The sequence below is a fragment of the Nipponia nippon genome, unplaced genomic scaffold (assembly GCF_047370975.1).
Source record: "Nipponia nippon isolate SJK-2023a ecotype South Korea unplaced genomic scaffold, ASM4737097v1 scaffold_1, whole genome shotgun sequence".
Lineage (NCBI taxonomy): Eukaryota > Metazoa > Chordata > Aves > Pelecaniformes > Threskiornithidae > Nipponia > Nipponia nippon.
Window position 1 is genome coordinate 47,603,785 of NW_028262290.1, and position 18,393 is coordinate 47,622,177.

The window sequence follows — 18,393 nt, forward strand, 5'->3', positions numbered from 1 at the left end:
GAACCATATTGAAAGTAAACATGTCCTGTGTTAACAACACCAATAGTAATCTGCGTCTTAATTATTTTTTTATTTTTTCTTTTTTTTCTTTTTTTTTTTTTTTTTACAAGGCTGGGGTTTTTGTCACTCTTTCTTACTTTCCTAACAAACCATCTTATCCCATGAGTTGCTTTTCTTACCAAAACCATAATTATCAGTGCTGGTGACCGCTCAGATACCACTCCACTTCAGATATTCCTTGACATGTACAGGAAAAGAGTCCGATTCAAGTAATGCACCAATTAAGTATGGGTAGGAGTAACACGGTGGAAACTCAACCCACACCATCTCACTGGGCGCTTGCCCAGCTTGGGCACAGGAGTTAATAGCAATTGCTTCCCTGTTTGCAGAGGTGGAGACGCTGTATGACAGTAAGTGGGCTAGGTAGAACCTGCAGCCGGGCACGTACCACTCTCTGTCCGTGCTGTCACTGTTGCATCCTGCTAAGCTGCTCAAACTCGCATTTTCTCTGGGTAGACATATTTTTTTGAGCCTTTTATATCAGGAACTTGCCAGCTGTATTGGGGTGAAAAGTGTGTTGCAATTTTCTAGGCCAGCTGCAAAAGACCTCTTTGAAGAGGACTTCCGCAGATGGCCAAAGACTATTTTATAGATACTGAGGGAAGAGAGGGGCAATTCACAGCTGAATTCCCCTGTGGCTGACTATTTTGATGCTTTTTACACCTAACTGTCTTTAAGGTCCCTCAGTCCTAATATGGGCATATTTATTATTTGGAATGAAAAGACATTAATCTCATGGCTATAAAACTTGGAAATAACAACTAGAATTTGAACTTGTACCCAGCATACCCCTTCTTGGTTTTATTTGACAACTTAAAAGAAGCAAGTACAAGCTGTTGCATTCAAATAACATACATCTCAAGAGCGGTAATCAATGGTCGCTTTGTTATGTTGATCATAGTGTATAATACATGAGCCTAAAAGCATCTGAAATCTGTGAGCTGTCTTTGGCATTGTATTTCTCATTTTTCTTTTCTGTCTTTTCAATTTGCTAAGTTTGCTGGAAATTTCATATAAAGACGTGAACAATTCATGCATGCAGAACATATTGACTTCTGTTTTTCACTAACATTCATTGACCTTTTAGGTCAATAAATTTTGAAGTTGACTTAAGAAGTCAATAAGTCTTATTTTAATTTAGATTAAGTTTTAGTCTGATTCAGCACTCTGCTTCCCTTTTTATAAATAAAAAAAGCTTCTAGCAATTTATTATTAAAATGTATGTCAACTAAGAACTGTTTCCTATAGGTCTGGGAATCCCCGGCTGGGTTATAATTTTTTGCTGTATTCCCAGTGCACCATTTGAAAGTGACATTCCAGCCTCCCAGTGCGTACTCTGTCCCTCTCAACTGCTCTAACATCAATTGTAGAGAGTGATACAGATAATTAAACAAAACCATGTGAATTTCAGGAGCAAATGTTTCCCGTCACGTTGGAATTTCACCTTACATGAGCAAATTTGACTTAAATTACATTTCCATCTGACATTATTAATTCCATCAAGGAAGCTTTGTGTAATATTAATTACAGATACCAATTATATTATTTCATCTTTCCTTTCCATTGGAGCTTCAATAAAAATTCATCAAGTGAAGGACATGATTATCATCATAATTTTAAAAATCCACCTAAACTGTTTTACCACATACACACAAAAATGTTAATAGCATTGGAATCATGCATGTGAGAGTGTACTTGTCAAAGTTTTGTGCACAATACATCCATCAGTAAAAAGGAAGGGAGTGTTTCCTCTACTGCATTTTTGCTTTACTGCCATGGATGCTTTCCTTTGATAAAGTAATTTGGCAGACAGGTTCTTACAGAAATCAGTCCAATGGTATTAACTTAAAATTTTTGTGCTTTTTCAATCTGTTTAGTTCTTTCAAATGACATTACTACTGGTGAAAAGCCACTCTGTTAAGTAGCCATATTTTGACCTCATGGAATTTTGACCATGCAGTATGGCCAGCTATTGCAATGTCACCTTAACTTCACTTAATATAATAGACAAAAATAGCCTTATTGTTTTTCAGTGGGAAGAAAAATGAGCAGAGAAATTATCAAACGGTATTTCAACTTTCAGCAATAAAGTAATTGGAAAAAAAAATGGTTAACTCTGAGGCAATGCATCTCTCTAAGACAGCAGCTGATAGCTGGCAGATTCTAATATTAAGACTGGAGCTTCAACAGCCCATAAATCCAGGTATCATCTACCACATTTGGAGTACTAATTTGATAATATAATAAAGGAAGAAACTATAAGTTATGACAAACGTATCTTTGAGGAAAGGTCTGTAGTGTATGTAGAGAAAACATTCTGCGCTGATTTCAAGTGCTAGTGCTTGATTTTAGCATTAGCACTCTGGATGTGGGATACACAGTGATTAAGCCTGTAGAGACAATCCTCTTCATTTTGAATGAAATCCAGTGTATGTTTGTCTTTGCATTTAACTAGTACAGCTTATTCCTGTTCCTGTTCATGTAACCCTAGATTTTTTTTTTAGGGATTTGGAAGTAAGGACAGAAAAATGGTGTTGGGCATGTAACAGCTTTGTAAGCATTTCTACCTCCGCATTCATAGCTGCTATGCTGTTGTGATGAAACTGGAAACAACTGAAATCACCAATATATTTGCCAAGTATTGTGCATAGGCCATGAACCTGCTATCATGTCACTTACCTATTCATGGAAATACCTGCATGTAGTTTCAGAGTATCTGCACCTCTGCTTTGCCCTGCCCCTCCATTGCTTTGTATTGGCATTGCTTTCTATTGTATTTGTGTAATGTATTGGCACATAGTTGTTTTCACCATTGAATAATTTCCTTTTACAACTTCCATTTTGAATGTATAAGGTTGGCTAGTTATTCTTTGTTTGATATAGTTCCTTTTCACTTTCTGTTCAAAATTGCATGATAACTAGAGCTAAGATATAATCTTCAAAGGGAATCCATGTTATTATAAGAAATGTTACAGATCTTTTTCTTTCTTCTAGGCATTGATTTTAAAGTAAAGCCAGTAACGTTTAATGATACCAGAGTTAAACTTCAAATATGGTAAGTTTTAATTTATATCACAAATGAGAGCCAACTAAATTACATTACAGCATGAAAAATCTCATAATCTTTTAATTGTGTGTCTTCCTAAAGTGCAATTGTTCCTACTAGGTCATTTTAAAATTTGAATTTGGCCTAGGGGAGCATATTTTTTCCAGCAACTAATGTAAGTTAAAAAGAAGGTTGTCGCTAGGTTGCTTTAGCATTATTGTTAACTTGCAGCATACAAACAACGCAGATATACGATCTATATTAAGTATATTTAATTGTATAGGAACATTGAGGGAAGTGACAAAGCAAGAAAATTTTACATTTCATTACCCATCAAAAGCATGTTCAAAAGGGTCACTGAGAGAAAGCTGGTAAGATGAATCTTTGGGAATTTACACTGTTTTTGAAGTTTTTCTAAAGGCTATATAGGGCTACTGACAGACATTTCTCCAGGCATCCAATACTGGAGGTTACCTATATTTACCAGTATTTAACTTGTCAAGGAGTAACTCTGTACATGAATTATCTGACCAGTATTAGATCTGCAGTTATTCCATCTCAGGTTTTAATACAAAAGTCTTGGACACTTGTTTACAGCTTTCTTAAGGCATAATTATGTGTAGGAATCTCTGCATCCCTGTATTTTATGGCTTTTTCCCAAAACCTACCTTCCATCTAAACCGGCTTACTGTTTGTGTCACAGTTTACAAAGGGCTTGTCAGAATATGGGATGTCATCTGACTCCTGCAGTGCTTGTACCCCAGATTTTTTATCACCTGAGTTGCACTGGTCGTAACGGTTACGTATATAAAGAAGCAATGGTGGGCTTAAAGTTACACTTAGACTTCAACCACTGGTTTATCTTCCCTAGTAGGGCTGTATTATTCAGAATACATTTCCAGTGTATTTCTTTCACTGCTGTATCTGGCACCCAGATTTTCTCTCATCCTTATCTTTTCTTGTTCTTTTCATGTAAGGGTACAGCATTGAAAATTTGGACAATACTCCTTAAAATAAAGTGACTTTTCTTGGGGGTTCTGCTGTTTGATCATTTGTTTGTTTGTTTGTGCGTGTGTGATTTCTTACAATTTCTTTCAGGGATACTGCTGGCCAGGAACGATTCCATACTCTTAGTACTAGCTATTTTCGTGGCGCACAAGGCTTTGTTCTTGTATATGACATCACAAATCTGGACAGCTTTCAAAGTATAACAAGCTGGATGAAAGACATACATGAGGTAAATATATCTAACAGTGGTTCGTCTCTTAATGAAGGTAATTAATGATTTACTGCAGTTAATGTTTTAAATGACTCTGTGAGATTTATTCTTGTTTCTTGAGCTGTATGTTTCTAACCAGAATTTCTTACATTTAACTCAGCACACAGTATGATAGTAGGATTACTGTTATCCAAAACTGGAATACAGCGTGGGTTATCCAGGAGAAGCCCCTGGTGGTGCAGGAGCGTTTTCCGAAGTACTTTTAAAACATAGCTTCCAATACGTTTTTGCGCATGCTGAGTTATGGTGCTTTTGTCACTGGTGTGGCTATGCACAAGCCAGTCTTTGTAAGCTCATCCCAGGATTTTAATTGGCTTCCATGTCAAAATTCCATATCACAGCCAGTGATTTCCCTTTCCTAATATCATTACTTTAGCGTAGTTACCTCATCCCAAGAATCAAAAGAAACAAATGAAATTAAACATCCTCTTTGTCTTTGCTGGATATTCCCTTTGAGGGGATGGTTTCAAGAGGGAGGAACTAGGGGAGGAAAAGGAGAATCCCTTCTTGGTGGCGGTGAGCTGTTTGGTTAGCTCAGCTGCTTGTGGTACTGCAGCCAGAAACGCGCTTTCATGTGACGTAGGAGGTGATTCGGCAGCACGTGGCTGCCAGGCGGGGAGCGTGTTCCCACGTCCCTTCCTGCTCCTGAACCTTGGCTCCCACTGTGCTGCTTCTGGAGCTTGTCAGAACCCTCTGAGGTTCACTCTGACTTTCTAACGTTGTGGAAAACTAACAGCATAACCAGTTTTCTGCTCCATCAGTGAGTTTAAGAGGTTCATAGAAAGGTTTGACAGCTATTGGAGTCGGTTCAAGGTAAACAGGTAGGAGTAGGAAGGCCAGGAGAAGAACGTGTGGGAACAATGTGAGGGAGGAACCAGGGAGGGAGGAGCGGGCAAGCCCTTAGACATCAGATCATTCAGCTGCCTGTAACCCTGTACCCTGAGTCTTTATAGCGAGGTCTCTCTTGATGTGTTCTCTGTTAGGAAGAGGCAGATGAGTTTTAGAATAGACTAGTTCAGCTGGAAGGGACCTACAACGATCAGCCAGTCCAATGGCCTGACCACTCCAGGGCTGACCAAAAGTTAAAGCATGTTAAGGGCATTGTCCAAATGTCTCTGAAACACTGACAGGCTTGGGGCATCAACCACCTCTCTAGGAAGCCTGTTCCAGTGTTTGACCACCCTCTCAGTAAAGAAATGCTTCCTAATGTCCAGTCGAAACCTCCCCTGGTGCAGCTTTGAACCATTCCCACATGTCCTATCACTGGGTACCAGGGAGAAGAGCTCAGCACCTTCCTCTCCACTTCCCCTCCTCAGGAAGCTGTAGAGAGCCATGAGATTGCCCTAAGCAGTAGCACGGAAACTTGTAGTTAGAATGCTTGTAGAAGTTAGTATGCTTGTGTAAGAATCCAAGCAAGATAGTGCTCTTTGTCGATTAAAATCAAGTAAACACTCAGCCAGTTTTTGTAATACTCTGTGAATTGGCAGGAATATGACATGATGGATGGGAGAGTTCATCTTGGGAAAGCGAGCTCGAAATAAAACCATCAAATGCGTCCTTTTCTCTCTTCACAGCTTCAGTATACGGATGAATTAATGAACTACGCATGGTCATATATCCAATGATATATACATAGGTTATCTTATAGTCTTGATAAAACATTACATTTACATTACCTCAGTATTAAGAGCATTACTATGGTGACCTAGTACATCATTATCCTTGACCTTAGAGCCATCTTAAAAGTCTTAGTGGCTACAGAGCCTAACTTCAGTAATGTGTTACAAAGGAGATTCGATGATACAATATTCTTACTGTCCTGTCTGCACACACTTCAAACTAACACACGCGCTTTATTACTTTGTTAAGAAAAGCGTGTGCCCTTCTCCTGTTAGGCAAACCCACAAAAGTCTAGATATGCCATTGGTTGTACAGTTTCATGATTAGCTAAGATTTAACTCAGCACACAATATGATAGTTGGTTTACTGTTATCTGAAGCCAAAAGTGTAGATTATCCATATTTATCCATTTTTACATATATCTCTAGATATGCATATATCTATCTGTGTGTATAAATTTATATATAAAATACTGATCTATCTTCACACTGTCTCCAAAGGGGTCATTTTGTCCTGTCATCTTTAATTTGATCAACAGGATGGTTGATTCAGCAGGCTAAAATGCACAACCATAAACACAAAGAAAGTATCAGGACTGTATGGCTAGGGTGGAGAGAAGGATGGGACTAGCTCTTGTAGCCACCATGCAGGCTTAGATCTGCTCAAGTCAATCAGGAAATCACACCCGCACAAGCCTGCTTTCTGTTCGTGACACTTAAAAGCTTTCGTGTAAACATACTCAAGGTATTAATATTTAGATTGTTTAATCTTGACCCCTGAAGGTACTCTGTTAGTTTAAAATTTTAAAAATGGAAAAATACTCAATTTAAAACAATTTCTGGGAATGTAAATTGCATGATTGATTGTACCAATCTCAAAACTAGCAAAAATTAGTGAGTGTTGTAATCGAGCTAGATAATAATAAAAAATTTAATTTAGTCCTAGTGGGGTATCAATTTCTGAAGTGTCTTGGTGAAAATATATGGGGCCATTCATTGCAAAAGAAATGTTTTTAAGCAATAACTGTTGAAACACAGGGCATTTCATGAAAATTAATTACTTACTGGAGGTTGGTGACATTCCCTGCATTTACTTTGGTCTGTGAATGCAAACCAGTATTTAATTCCCCACAAGTGCCCAGTATCAAAGTGGCTGTTGCTACAGCACCCTTTAAAATAGGCAAGTGTAGAAAAATTAAACAAAATTTAAAAAGGGAAACAGATACAGGTTTCATTAAACACCAGACTAATAGGTAATGTAAAGTTTGCACCTGAACCAATCAAACAGGATTTTTTGAGACAATTCAGTTATTACATTACACTCTCATTTTTTAATTCTTTGTACATAGAGATTTTAAACAGAAAGCTTTTTAAAGATCTGTTCAGTGTGCTAAGCCATTTTTACAACAGTTGAAAATAACAATCTAAGCAATATAGCATTCCTAAAAACTCCATTGATTTTATAAAAACTGGCCAGTCAGTGCTATTACAATCAGATTACCAGTAATGTACTCATTGTATTTCAATTATTTTAAGTGTGGAATACAGCAACTTTCCTATTAAAAATGAATTATTGTTCATGGAAATTCAAGACACAAATATGCTGCCATATCTGCATAGTTGTAAAATTTGTATTCAGAACTAGAGGAAACTTGACTACTTAAAAAGCTTACTAGAAAAATATACTCATAGATTAATATCTTAGGACATTATTGACAAATCCAATATAGGTATATTATATTATATATAATATAGGTATATATATATTATTGACAAATCCAATATAGGTATATTGGATTTGTCATGCACTCATTAGGAGCATGATAATTGCAGGAAAATTACTTTAGAACCTGAAACCATTCTTTATTTTTAGGATTGCAGGTCATGTCCCGTTTATTAAGGTGGTGTTCCTCTTGTCTGCTGACATGGCTTTTAGCTATTGCATGCAGCTGTTCTGAAAGGCTGATTCTGTTTGGCCTTCAAAAATTAAATACAAGTAACCATGTACAAAATCCATTTGCAGAAAACAGTTCTTTCCAGGATGTTTTGAAGAAGATTCCAACTAACATATTGGCAAAAAGTTCCTCACAATAGAGTGGTCAAATGCTCAAACAGGTGCCCAGAGAGGATCTGGAGATACTTAAAACTTGACTCAACAGGGTCTTGAGCAACCTGACCTGACTTTGAAGTTGGCCCATCTTCGAGTAGGGGGTTAGACCAGATGACTTCGAGAAGACCTTGCCAACCCAAATCACTCCATGATTCACACATGGCATCTGAGTCTCCAAAAACTTTTGATATATTTTTCTTTTACATACATTGGACTGGTTTTCATTGTGCTAGTCTCCTGCTGTGGCCATGAAGGTGGCAACAAGGTGGTAATCACGGTCAGTTTGCTGCAGGGAAGGTTGAGGCCAGGCATTCACGGTAGTGTCCTGTGCTCACCGTTTAAAAAGTTTCTTCGAATAACGTGTACGTACAAATGTGACATAGTTCTCTTTCAATAAAGGTGTCTGTGCTACTTTTGATATTCACATGAATTCACGGCACTTCTGTGAAATAGTTTCCCTGCAAAATGAGAACAGCTGCAGAAAACAAGACCTAACATTTGGAAAAAAAAAAAACAAATTGCATACAAAAGGGATGAGCAAGCTATTTTCCCTTTTTCATTTTTCATTTCTGTTAATAGCCCCGTAGTCAAGCAGCAAGTTGGGTATTTACCTGGTTGGGTGCATGGGCTAGATGAAAGTTGAGCAGCACAGTAACTAGTGAAGGGCATGGATGGATGGCTCCCGTCAGAGCCACGCTGCTAAAGCGCACCATGGTACTATGGTGCGAGAGTCCAGTGTTCCTAGTCCGGTCTGTGGCACCGCTGCGTTTGAGGCTCTGGCGCTGCTCCCTCCTGTGGCCACCGATCACAGCAGCCTGGCTCCCGCTGCCGCCGGATCCAGCTGCCGGGGAATCCGGTGGGGCAAAAACCCTTTTGCCAAAACCTGATGACTCCAAGCTCTGCCAAATGCTTCAGAAAACTTGGTCAGTCTCAATAAATCTCTCTGCTCCAATTTTTTGAGAGAAATATAGTGCCGATAGTTCCTTTTTGGAAGTTTAAAAAAAAATAGGCTAGGTTTTCTCCAAGTACAGATTATTTTTATTTTAAGTTTCAGTAAAGCATGAACTTTGAAATGTTAAAACCAGAAGAAAAACTGGGGAGAGTGAAACAAAAATCTGGATGTATTTTTGAGTTACCAAAGCAATACACTTTTTTTTTTTCACTTATCAAAAAAAATTTCCTTTTTGCCTTGATGAAATTGATGACATTTTTAATAGTATTTTTCCATGACATGGGAAAAAAAAATGTTTCCTGACTCTATTAGCTTAGTCAGTGCTGACTTGCATAATAGCATCTTAACAACTGTAAAATAACCATCCTCTTTTTAGCTATAGATTTTGCATTTGGAAAGCTTATTCCTGAGCTATAAATAAAAGAGGATGAAAATACACAGTGAGCTTTTGGAAGCATTGAAGAGCCATATTTTCGGCCAATTCAAATCAGTGTACCTCTGCAGTTTTTATGCCAACTGAGCACATGGTCAAACTTCTGCCTAGTCATATTGATTTAATTTTTTAAGACTTCATCTACATAATCAGTTTTCAGAATTTAAAATGGATGCCATTTTGGTGTATAGCCTTTAGTTTTCTAAAAGCAAGAAACTGCAAGATACCATCTTTAAAAACGGAGTACTTTCAGTGCTTTGGTGGAGGATCCAGTCAAAGTGAAAATACATTATTACATTATACTGATGCAGAAATAATAGTTATTTGATGAAATAAATACTTAGTGATTGGTAATACTGATAAATACTTACTGAAAGGGCTGGTACCTCTAACCTCCTTTAAATTTTGTTATTATTTGAAGCTGTTTAGAAAGAACATTTCTACTGCCAAAATTTGTGCTGTTTGTACAGAAATAAAGTTACAGGATGAATTTAATGGTTTTGTACATACAGTATGCAAGTATTTCCCTTTGACCTTTTACTTCAGAGTAAAGTCAAATGTCACTTGTAAAACCTTCAGCTACATACAGTCTTCTTCCAAATAAAAAGTTGATTATGTGATGAGATTAAATTGTCTATTTACCCTATTTTAGGGACTGATGTATGTGATTTTATGTAGGACAGCCATTGACCTTAATGAGTAAAGCTCCAATGCATTCTGAAATAACCAACATTTTGGTCTATTAATCCAGGTTAGATTGATTCATTATTTTAGGCCTGTACTTTGTACTCTTATGTTGAGCTTACTTCATTTTAATACTACATTATCTTAAGCATCAGCTGTGGGTATGAAATGAGATTCGCTGACTCTAAAATGAGAGTGGATTAAAAAAAATTAAATAGCGTTCCTTAATAATAAATTGCGCCTACTGCTGTACCCTTCAAATGAGGCAACTTAGTTGTAAAAGTGCAAACAGACTAAAAATAATGATTCTCTCATCCTTTAATGAATGGAGGTTTTTCTTTGCATTTCTCTGAAGGGAGGGACGTGTGTCCATGTGCATGTGTGTAAGCTCTGGGGAGGAGGATTGTGCCTGATTTTGTCTCATGGCAAAGTTTTAAAAATTGAAACTTTGGCAGAGATCAGAGGTTTCATCAGTGCCCTTGTAGAGTGATCTGCAGCCTGAGACCGGGCTTTCTGAGTCCTCAGAGAAGCTGTGTGAGCACATACTTCCAGAATATAAGCCATGGGGTCAGACCACGTTAGCTTTAATTGTCTCTAGATTGAGACCCTCAGCTTCCTCCATTTAAGCACCAAAAGTGGGTTTAAATATTATGATTTTCACTACAAATGTCAGTTTTCAAAATCCACGTGCTGTTGCAGAACTGTTCCCTTTCCTTGTCATTATTCCAGTCATGTATAGTTACAATGGCTCATCTTAAAATAACACTGATGTAAAGCACCCAGTGCATTTCACAGTCATCATGTACGTAACTGGATTAATAGAACGAAGTATGGAGACAAGGTCAAAAAGCTAGATTTGTCTTCCTCTTGAAATCAGTGAGGTTTTTAAATTTTACTTCATTGAAAATCTCTTCCTTCTTCCGAGTGTCTTGGAATAACCAAACTTTTATGTTGAGTTTGAACACTTTGAATGTAATTTTACTGTCTGTGTGCAAAAGTGAAGCAGAGAGGTGTTCTTTCAGGTGCAGCAAATTCCTTCCTTTTTACTTGTGAGTGCTGGATGTAGACCTGGCTCATATGCTAAACCATGAACCCATTACTTTAGTGAGGGCAGCGTCTGTGAATTCAGGGCATTTCCAGTCACTTTAAAGCCTCAAGATGGACCATTCATCAGAAGATGGTGCCCGTGCACCATATACTTTATATCTTATGAAAGGGGTTGGAAATTATGCCTTGCACTTGTAAGTGGCTTTTCTCTGCTCTTTGCAGTCTTGTTTTTCTCCAAATCCCAGTAACTGATGGAAAATATTTCCACATGTGAAAAGGTCAGGACAGAATTTAGCCTTTACTTTCAAGCACATAAAGTGTTGAAGGTTAGTGTGAGCTGAAGGTGAAGGGCTTTTGTTTGCTTTTTTCTTACTTGACACTTACTAATGCTGGTTCTCTTTTAGAAAGCAGGTGATGAAGTGGACGTAATACTGTTGGGCAACAAGTGTGATAAGGAGTCAGAACGTGTAGTTCCAAAACAGAAAGGAGAAAAGGTATCATTGGTACTTTCTTTGGGTTCTTCAGAGTATCTTGGTATGTGACTGTGAGCTGTTACACCGAAAATCATAAAAATCTCCTGAATTCCAAAAATTCTATTAGGAATTGCTCCAGAAGGACAGTTGTGGAGTTCTGAAGTGTTGGGGGTTTTTTAACATATGAGCAGAAATACGTTAATTAACTCCTAGCTGATCTCTTTAGAATACTGATTTTTATTTTAAAGGTTAAAATGTGCTTTAAAAATTTTAGGTGTTATGATAGAAATCTTATATTTTGAATTAAAACGAAAAATATTTGAGTCTGCATTTCAGAGTACTGTTTTAACGTGGAAAACTAAAATGTAATGCATAATACGTTCTGCATGATTTCTCTGGTACCACCCATCAATGATTTTTTTGCTACAGCCTGACTATAAAGAATGATTTTGGCAGCCTGTGCACAGTGATCTGCACTGTCTATGAATAGCCCTAAATAATACTGGACAGATAGATTTAGGGAACATCCAGCCCCCCTAGATCTAACTGTGTATGTGTCGTACAGCTGAGGCTACAGTATAGTTTATACCTGCTGACCATGTGTAGGGAAAGAACTGGTATTAAGTGGGAAGTGCTGTTTTAAAGGCGATGGCAAATTACTGTTGCTGAGAACCAGTGAGGAAATGCAGGAGCCATGCTACAGTGGAAGAAATTGTGATAATGACTAAATGTCGCAGGAGAGCGTGTCCTACATACCAGTAAATTTTGCAACTGCAAACTGTATGCATCTGTTGTCTGGAACTTGGAATGAGCCCTTCTGTTACGCTTTCAGGCATGGTGAGTCAGGCAGGACGTCTTGTGTTGAAAGAAAAGAACACTGATAATTTCTTTGCAATTATATAACCCCAGATTAGGGAACTTTAAAAAATAGCGTCACCTTTTCAACAGGATTACAAATAGAAACTTTGGAAAGTTCCTTGTTCATATGCAAGACACTTTCAATGTTAACGTACTATATCTGTGTACAAGGAATAAGGTTGCTGATAAATACATGTATACTCTCTCTCAAAGAATGCACTGTCAGAAATCTAGAGTCACTGGATGCATGTGCACAAGAGGGCAGTAGTAGGGTTTGCATATGGTATTAACCGTGACGCTTTCTGACTTCTGTGTACTTAACCATGCAATCAGAATTTCTCTTAATGTAGTATTTTCTTCAGAAACAAATCATTACCTCCTCACTAATGAGCCTGCTTTCTAGATTTCTTCTGTGTTTTGAGGCAAGGCAACTCTTCAGTTATACTATTTCTTCTTTTAACATGATTTACAAACCCTAAAGAATCTGACTGAACCAGCTGGAGAAAGATTCCATTAGCAGAGAGTGAGCTAATAATTGTCCTCTCACTCCGAAGAAGAAAATATCCTTATTAAGAGGGGAAAACCACTTGATACGAGCTCTGCCACATAACAATTCATACTTACATATTTCGTATCACCCTGTGAGTATGAGCTGTAAGTATTGTTCTGCTCAGAGTCCTGCAGAGCAGACCCCTAGATTCCCTGGGAATCTTATCATCTATGTTGGCATTTCTGTAACAATCTGTCATAACTGAGTGGCCATCGTATGCCACTTCATAGACTAATTTAATTCTGAGGGGTTTTTTTTGTTTTCCTTTGTAATTATATAATTTTGATCACTTAGAAATTGATTTATTTAATTTTAACACCATGAAGTATTTTCTTGTATTAATAGCTTTTTGTTCACATTGAGAAAAGTTTGAACTCAGCCTTCTTGGGATTCTCCACCCCCCTCTCCACCCACCCAAGAACATTATCTTTTTCTTTGAAAAATAAAAATGTTGAAGGTTATATGACTTGGTAGAATGTGGCCATTTTTCTCCTATCAAATCTTTCTAACAGAAAAAGCCAAGTAAAATATTCTTCCGTTTTTTTTGCTTTTGCTGTCTTCATGTGCCTAACTTCAAAGCTGATTTTACAGGTACAATACAAATGAAAAAATCAATTCTGCACAGTCCTAGGAATATTTCAGACACATCTCTGATTCAACACTAAGAAATCATAGCAGCACTTTGCTAGGAGGTAGTATATTTTGATTTAAAAGAAATGAACAATTACAATTAAATTTCACCTTGGAATAGATACTGGCATTACTTATTTTGTTATTTTAAGTAAGATAGGAGCTTATTTCAGTCAAGATCTCCAAACTGCTCTCAAGGATAATATAAATAACTTTTCCCAGTAGCATAATTCCCATAGGTTTGTAAATGTATTTAGGTATTTTATTTATGGATCTATTCAAGATGCTCCCAAAAGCAAAAAAAAAGTAATTCTTTGAATGTGCCTTTCCAGTTTCTTTATGACAGGCAGTAGCCAAAGCTGTGTTCCTATGTCCAACTGCTTTAACACTGGACTGTGGGGGTTTTTCCATCTAGCTACGTTTTTAGAGGACTTGCTTGCCACAATACTTATCAGTATGCAAGGTGAACTGGAATAATATGTACATTAATCTTCTTTGACCAATATTGTGAACCTACAGAGAAGATGGGGGTGCATTGATAGGTATAGTAGGCAATGTAGTAACATGATACAGAGAAGGCTGAAGTACTCAAGGTTTTTTTATTTTATTTTATTTTTCTTTTGCATTGGTCTTCACAGATGGAGCTTGCTCCCAGACCTCTGCATGTACTGGCATGGTTTGGGAAGGAGCAGGTCAGCCAGCAGTGAGAAAGCATTGGATTAGAAACTGCTTAGGAAAGTTGGATGCATCTACAGACATCATGATGAAGTTCACCCAATTGTGCTGAAAATGCTACCCAATAACATTGGGGCCACTGTCAGTCAACTCTGAAAAATCATGGTGGTTGGGAGAGATCCCTGTTGACTAGAAAGATGCCAGTATGACACCTATCTTTAAAAGAGGCAAGGAAGAGGGTTCAGGGAACTACAGTCAGTCAGCCTTGCTTCAGTAAATGGAAGGATTATGGAACATGTTGCCATCAAATCCTTTTCCAAGGACATAAAGTACACAAAGATAATCTGGAATAGTCAACAGAGGACAAATGCTTCACCACCCTGGTTGTCTTCTGTGATGCCAGGAAATGACTGTGTGGACAAGGGAATAGTGGTGGCTGTGATATGTCTTGAATTTAATGAGGCTTTTGTCACCCTCTCCCATGGCATCCTCACTTGGAAGCTAGGAGGTGGGGCCTGGACAAGTGGACCATTAGGTGGACTGAAAATTGGCTGGACTACCAGAAGCGAAGGGTAGCGATCAAAGGCTGTGCATCTGGTTGTTAGCTAGTAATGAGCAGCGCACATCAGGTGTGTGTAGTGGGGCTCACATTGTTCAACATCTTCATCAGTGATCTGGCTGATGATACAAGGAAATTTGCATGTGACATGAGGTTGAGGGGTGTGACTGGCACACCAAATGGGAGAACACCAATTCTGTGGGACCTTCATAAACTTGAGAACTGGGCCAACAGAAACATCATGAAATTCAGTAAGAAGTGCAGAGATTTACACCTGGGATGGAATAATCCCACGCATGAGTCACTGCCCTGCTGCAAAGGACCAGCGGGTTACAATGAACACCAGCTTGAATATAAGTCAACAGTGTTCTCTCATTGCTTAAAAGCATGCTGGGCTACATTAGAAGGATAATGGATGGTACATCTGGGGAGATTATTACCCTCCCTCCTTAGTGCTGGCAAGGCCACATGGAATATTGTGTCCAGCTTTGGCTCACCCATTTCAAGAAGGGCGTTGAGAAACTGCAGAGAGTCCAGCCGACAGCTGCAAAGATTACTGGGGTCTAGTACCAGTAATCCAAGAGCAGAACTGAGGGAGCTGGGTAAAGAGGAGGCTAAGGAGCAGTTATTGGGCTACAGCAATTGAAGTGTAGTTACATGAATGACAGAAATAGACTCTACTGAGAAGAGTAGAGACAGGCAAAAAAGCAAGGGGCAGCAGACACAAGTCCTGGCTTCGGTGGTTCAGGTTGGCGATAAGGAGGACCAGTTGCACTAGAAGGGTCATGTAGCCATGGAAGAGCATCCCATAAAGGTTATAGAATCTCCATTGTTGGCGGATTTCAAGACTTAGGTAGGCAAAGCCATGGCTGACCCCATATTGTATGGGCAGTAGTCCTATTTCAAGTGGGGTTATTTTTCCAAACGATTTCTGTGATTCCATGATTAAAATGGTTTTTGTTCATCAGAGTTTGTACATAGGTAGCCTCTAGGAATCTGTTACATGACACAAGAAAGAAAAAAGGAATATTTAATAGTAGATTCTGTGTACTTCATAATCTGCAAACCAGTCTTCTCAAATTAGCCCAGTATTTTTAATTGCCTGTATTTTTCTTCATGAACCATTATGCATCGTTTTGCATTGACAATAGTCAAATGATCTTAACTTTCTGTAACAAGTTGCTGCAGTACCAAAACCAGTTCATAGCAGTCAGCTGGAGTTTTAGAATCCCTTATGAAGCAGTCTGTCTTAAGAAACAGTCCAGATCTCATTTTTATTTTCAAAATTACATTTTCGTATAGCATTTTGGAAAAGAAATCATTTTTTTTACTTTTTTTTCCTACCTTTAATATAATCTTTATTATATTTTGACTAAAACTTTGAAATCCAATTCTTCATGCCTGCTTTTGGAATTTCTGTAAAGCATTGATTTGTTACTTTTAGAGTTCACTGAAAGCAAACATAACTGCCAACATTGGACTTTTTATCCTAATGGAGAGCCTTCCAAATAAATCATTAAGTGGTCAGTAATTATAGGATTTTCTATACGTTATAAGCAGTGGTGTATTTTCTTTGCCTGGGATCATCTTCTTCAGATGTGTACCAAGAAGGGATCCATTGCAAAGAGAATAAATAGGCTCTCCCACTGGGTTTTTCTGGCAGATATTATTCCCACCTTGGCCCCCTCCCTTGGGATGCAACGATGCAACTGTTTTTCTTTTTCTCCATGTATTTAACTGTATAAATTAGGAAAAGTTTAGGACCTTAAAAAGCTATGAATTTTGTTGGCTTTTTTTTCCCTCATGCCAACATATCTTTAAGCTATCTGTAAGGGAAATACACTGGAAATGAGAGAACATGAGTAAATTAAATAAAATCAACCAATGTAAAGTCTATGCTGCCCTTTTCTTCTAAGTATTTTCTCTCTTGTCCTATTACCATAATATATTTTTGCATACATATCTGTTCTTTGCTTGCCTGTTATCTCTGTGCTTCTCTCTCTCTGGTAAAAAGGACCATCTATTTCTTGTATTTCATCACGCCTCTTTCTCTACAGTTTTTGTCACATTTTATCTATACTTTTCTGCAGACACCCCATTAGTTTCCTCTAAATAATTGCCTAGGAGACAGTTCATTTTCCAAATAAATCAAAACATTGAGAACAGACCCACTAGAGTTTATTCTTATTTACAAGTAAAGATAGGTTAAAAAAGCTGTTTCGAAAATGCAAAAAATTTAAGAAGAATGTTTTAAGAGTTACCTGAAATTTATAAACTGAGGATGAATATAGCGTACTTTACTGAGCTGACATTTACTTAGTCAGTGTTTATATAGCATGTTAGAAGCTGTCAGATCTCCTCCATATCTCTTGCTGTTAGTATTAGGAAGTGTTTTTTTCCTAAAGACTATTTATCCCATTGCCTACATTTGTTTTTCAGCTTGCTTGGGAACATGGAATACCCTTTTTTGAAACCAGTGCTAAAGATAATGTGAACATTGAGGAGGCATTCTCAGTCTTGACTGAGGAAATACTTGAAAAGGTAGGCTCCTTTTCTGAGTAGAAGGAAGATGGGAGATTTTTTTTGACAGATTGGGTAAACAAGGTTGTAAATACAGAAGAGGTTTAGCAAAGCACAGCCAGTGCTGGTTTTGCATTATGGAGTTAATATTTTGGGGGATCCTGTAGCTGTAGACATACAGAGGAGGAACATGGGGCAGAAGAACTGGGGGAGAAGAGAACAACAGAAGAGGGGAGCAGGTAAAATACAGTTCAGAGAGAAGGTGAAAATTCAGGAAAACTGCATTTCTGGCTTTCCTTCCCACGCTTCTCTTCAAAGGAGAGTTAACAGCTCTAGAGTAGTTCCATTTCTGTGCCAGGAAGATTCCTTTTTCCTGTAGATTTCTGCAGAATATGCACACTGTGAAGGTGCTGCATGCTGATGGAATGAACGGACCTTTTATGTTCAGCAATCAAATGTTTTGTCCAAAGTTCATAGCTGTTTGTTTGGATGATTTACACTAGTGCTTTTGAAGTTATTAGGACCTAAAGATTTGAGTTAATTAGTGGTAGAATCAATATTGTAGCTGTCAGAGTCGGCATCTCTAACTGCCTTGAGTGTGTTGGCTTAAAGGTCCTTATTCCTCGGAGTTGCAATACTTTTGTAGGACTGAATTATTGTTAATTAGCTCTGAAAATGTTTTGCATCGCAATTTATTTTTAGACGGTAGAATATTATTTTAGACATTAATGGATGTTCTTCATGCAATGTATTATCATTGCCATTCATCACCAATATTAGTTATACAAAACTAACCTTCCATTCCGAATACTCTTGAAGTCATAATAAAGATAAATGAGCAAAATTACTGACAAAGTCACAAGTTGCAGTGTTTTGATTAAGTAGCCATAGGGGATGG

The 18,393-nt window shown here is 37.8% G+C and overlaps 1 protein-coding gene across 3 annotated transcripts in view; it reads left to right on the forward strand.

Moving 5' to 3' along the window:
• LOC148057366 (ras-related protein Rab-10-like) overlaps positions 1-18,393 on the forward strand; it is a 30,789-nt gene that overhangs the window by 3,453 nt on the left and 8,943 nt on the right. Inside the window, exons 2-5 of one of the 3 annotated variants that reach the window (XM_087754187.1) lie at positions 3,055-3,115; positions 4,205-4,343; positions 11,635-11,724; positions 17,415-17,516. In XM_087754187.1, coding sequence (XP_087610313.1) covers positions 3,055-3,115; positions 4,205-4,343; positions 11,635-11,724; positions 17,415-17,516 — 392 coding nt within the window. The remainder of the gene's footprint in view (positions 1-3,054; positions 3,116-4,204; positions 4,344-11,634; positions 11,725-17,414; positions 17,517-18,393) is intronic. The other 2 variants (XM_087754193.1, XM_087754199.1) reach the window with 2 other exon arrangements.